Source organism: Neovison vison, chromosome 2, assembly GCF_020171115.1.
Source record: "Neovison vison isolate M4711 chromosome 2, ASM_NN_V1, whole genome shotgun sequence".
Classification (NCBI taxonomy): domain Eukaryota; kingdom Metazoa; phylum Chordata; class Mammalia; order Carnivora; family Mustelidae; genus Neogale; species Neogale vison.
The window spans coordinates 198,535,612-198,537,756 of NC_058092.1; the positions used below are offsets into that span (position 1 = coordinate 198,535,612).

The window sequence follows — 2,145 nt, forward strand, 5'->3', positions numbered from 1 at the left end:
TATCACAAGGGGATTTTGGCCCATTTTCCCTAAGCAGTTCTGTCTTTGTACTCTGCATGCAAATCCCTAGTTTCTTTATCATTAAAACAGCTTGGAAGCCTGAAGTCAGAGGGAATGTGTATGACAAGTTCTGGCATCAGACCGGAGTTCACATCTGAGCCCTGTGACTGATTAGCCATGTGACCATGGGCAAGTTGCTTTATATCTTTGAGGCTCAGGTCTTTCAGGTCCCAGCAGCCTTGGGATGGCAGAAGCCATGAACCTCTCTACATGGCCCCCACCTCTCCCTGGATTCAGGAGGCAGGATCCCTGAGTACCACTTGTCTGTTTGCTTTGTAGGCTTCGTCACTGAACCTTCTGGAATCTTCTCACCTGCACCATGAATGTCTCTCACTTCCTGGCCTTACTGCTCCCAGGATCCCCACAGGGTCAAAACAGGAGCAGGTCAAGGAGCATTCCGTACAACTTCTCAGACCACTGCCAGGATTCTGTAGACCTGATGGTCTTCATTGTCACCTCTTATAGCATTGAGACTGTTGTGGGGGTCCTGGGCAACCTCTGCCTCATATGCGTGACCATGCGGCAGAAGGAAAAGGCCAACGTGACCAACCTGCTCATTGCCAACCTGGCTTTCTCTGACTTCCTCATGGGTCTCCTCTGCCAGCCGCTCACAGCCATATACACCATCATGGACTACTGGGTCTTTGGGGAGGCCCTTTGCAAGATGTCGGCCTTCATCCAGTGCATGTCAGTGACAGTCTCCATCCTTTCGCTTGTCCTTGTGGCCCTGGAGAGGCATCAGCTCATCATCAACCCAACAGGCTGGAAGCCCAGTGTTCCCCAGGCCTACCTGGGGATTGTGATCATCTGGCTCATCGGCAGCTTCCTCTCCCTCCCCTTCCTGGTCAACAGTGTCCTGGAGAAAGTCTTTCATAGGAACCACTCCAAGGCTGTGGAGTTTCTGGTAGATAAGGTGGTCTGTACCGAGTCGTGGCCACTGCACCACCACCGCATTGTCTACACCACCTCCCTGCTGCTCTTCCAGTACTGTGTGCCCTTGGCCTTCATCCTGGTCTGCTATGTGCGCATCTACAGGCACCTGCAGAAGCGGAGGCAGGTGTTCCGCAAGGGCACCTACAGCTCACGGGCATGGCAGATGAAGCGGATCAATGGGATCCTCGTGGCCATGGTGGTGGCCTTTGCCGTGCTCTGGCTGCCCCTGCATGTGTTCAACAGCCTAGAGGACTGGTACCACGAGGCCATCCCCGTCTGTTACGGCAACCTCATCTTCTTGGTGTGCCACCTGCTTGCCATGGCCTCTACCTGTGTCAACCCTTTCATCTATGGCTTTCTCAACACCAACTTCAAGAAGGAGGTCAAGGCCCTGGTGCTGACGTGTCAGCAGAGTGCTCCGGTGGATGAGTCCGAGCATCTGCCCCTGTCCACGGTGCACACGGAAGTCTCCAAAGGCTCTCTGAGGCTCAGTGGCAGGTCTAACCCTATTTAGTCTGGTTTAGGGCTTCTCCCTGCCACGTCCATTGCCAGGCTGTCTCACTCAGCTAAGTGGGTCAGTTGCATCATTACTGGCATTGTTAGGGCCTTCTGGTGGCACTCCATCATTGCTGGTTTTTTGGAGCCCAGAGAGGATAGAGAAAGCCTCTTTTTGCACCCATTTTCCCTGTGAAGCCCGATATTCACACGATCCAGGCATTTGTTCCTGGGGGAGTCCTGAGTTTGGATTCTGCAGGTTATATATATATAGCATGCCTTGCAGCCTGACTAGGTGCTGGAATGAGAGATGGTCTGCTGTAGCAGGCAGAGTTCATTCTGGTAATTCACAAACAGACGCTCAGCCTAGGAACCCAAGGGGTTCACCTTGGCCAATGAGACTGTGAGGTCACCGTGGGGTGAGGGAAGGAGCACGTGGGGCCAGGGCTCTGGACTTTGGTCAGTCCCTCACTTCTGGGAAAGGTGATGTTGGTGAACAGAATTTATGAGTAGTAAAGAAGTCTATGAAGACAAGGTAGAGGAATTACTGTCATGGGGTTAGAGTATTACATTGCAGAGCATGGATTCTGGTCATCTTGGGTCCTCGTGCTCTTCTGCAGCAGGGAAGTCAGGCCTGAGCAGCAAGAATCCCAGGAT

General features: G+C 52.9%; 1 protein-coding gene across 1 annotated transcript; it reads left to right on the forward strand.

Annotated features, from left to right (window-relative positions):
- Positions 1–379: 379 nt before the first annotated feature.
- Positions 380–1,634, forward strand: LOC122898939 (neuropeptide Y receptor type 4-2). The gene has a single exon (XM_044236598.1). It carries the CDS (start codon positions 380–382, stop codon positions 1,505–1,507), a length of 1,128 nt encoding a protein of 375 aa, XP_044092533.1. The 3' UTR covers positions 1,508–1,634.
- The last annotated feature ends 511 nt before the right edge of the window (positions 1,635–2,145 follow it).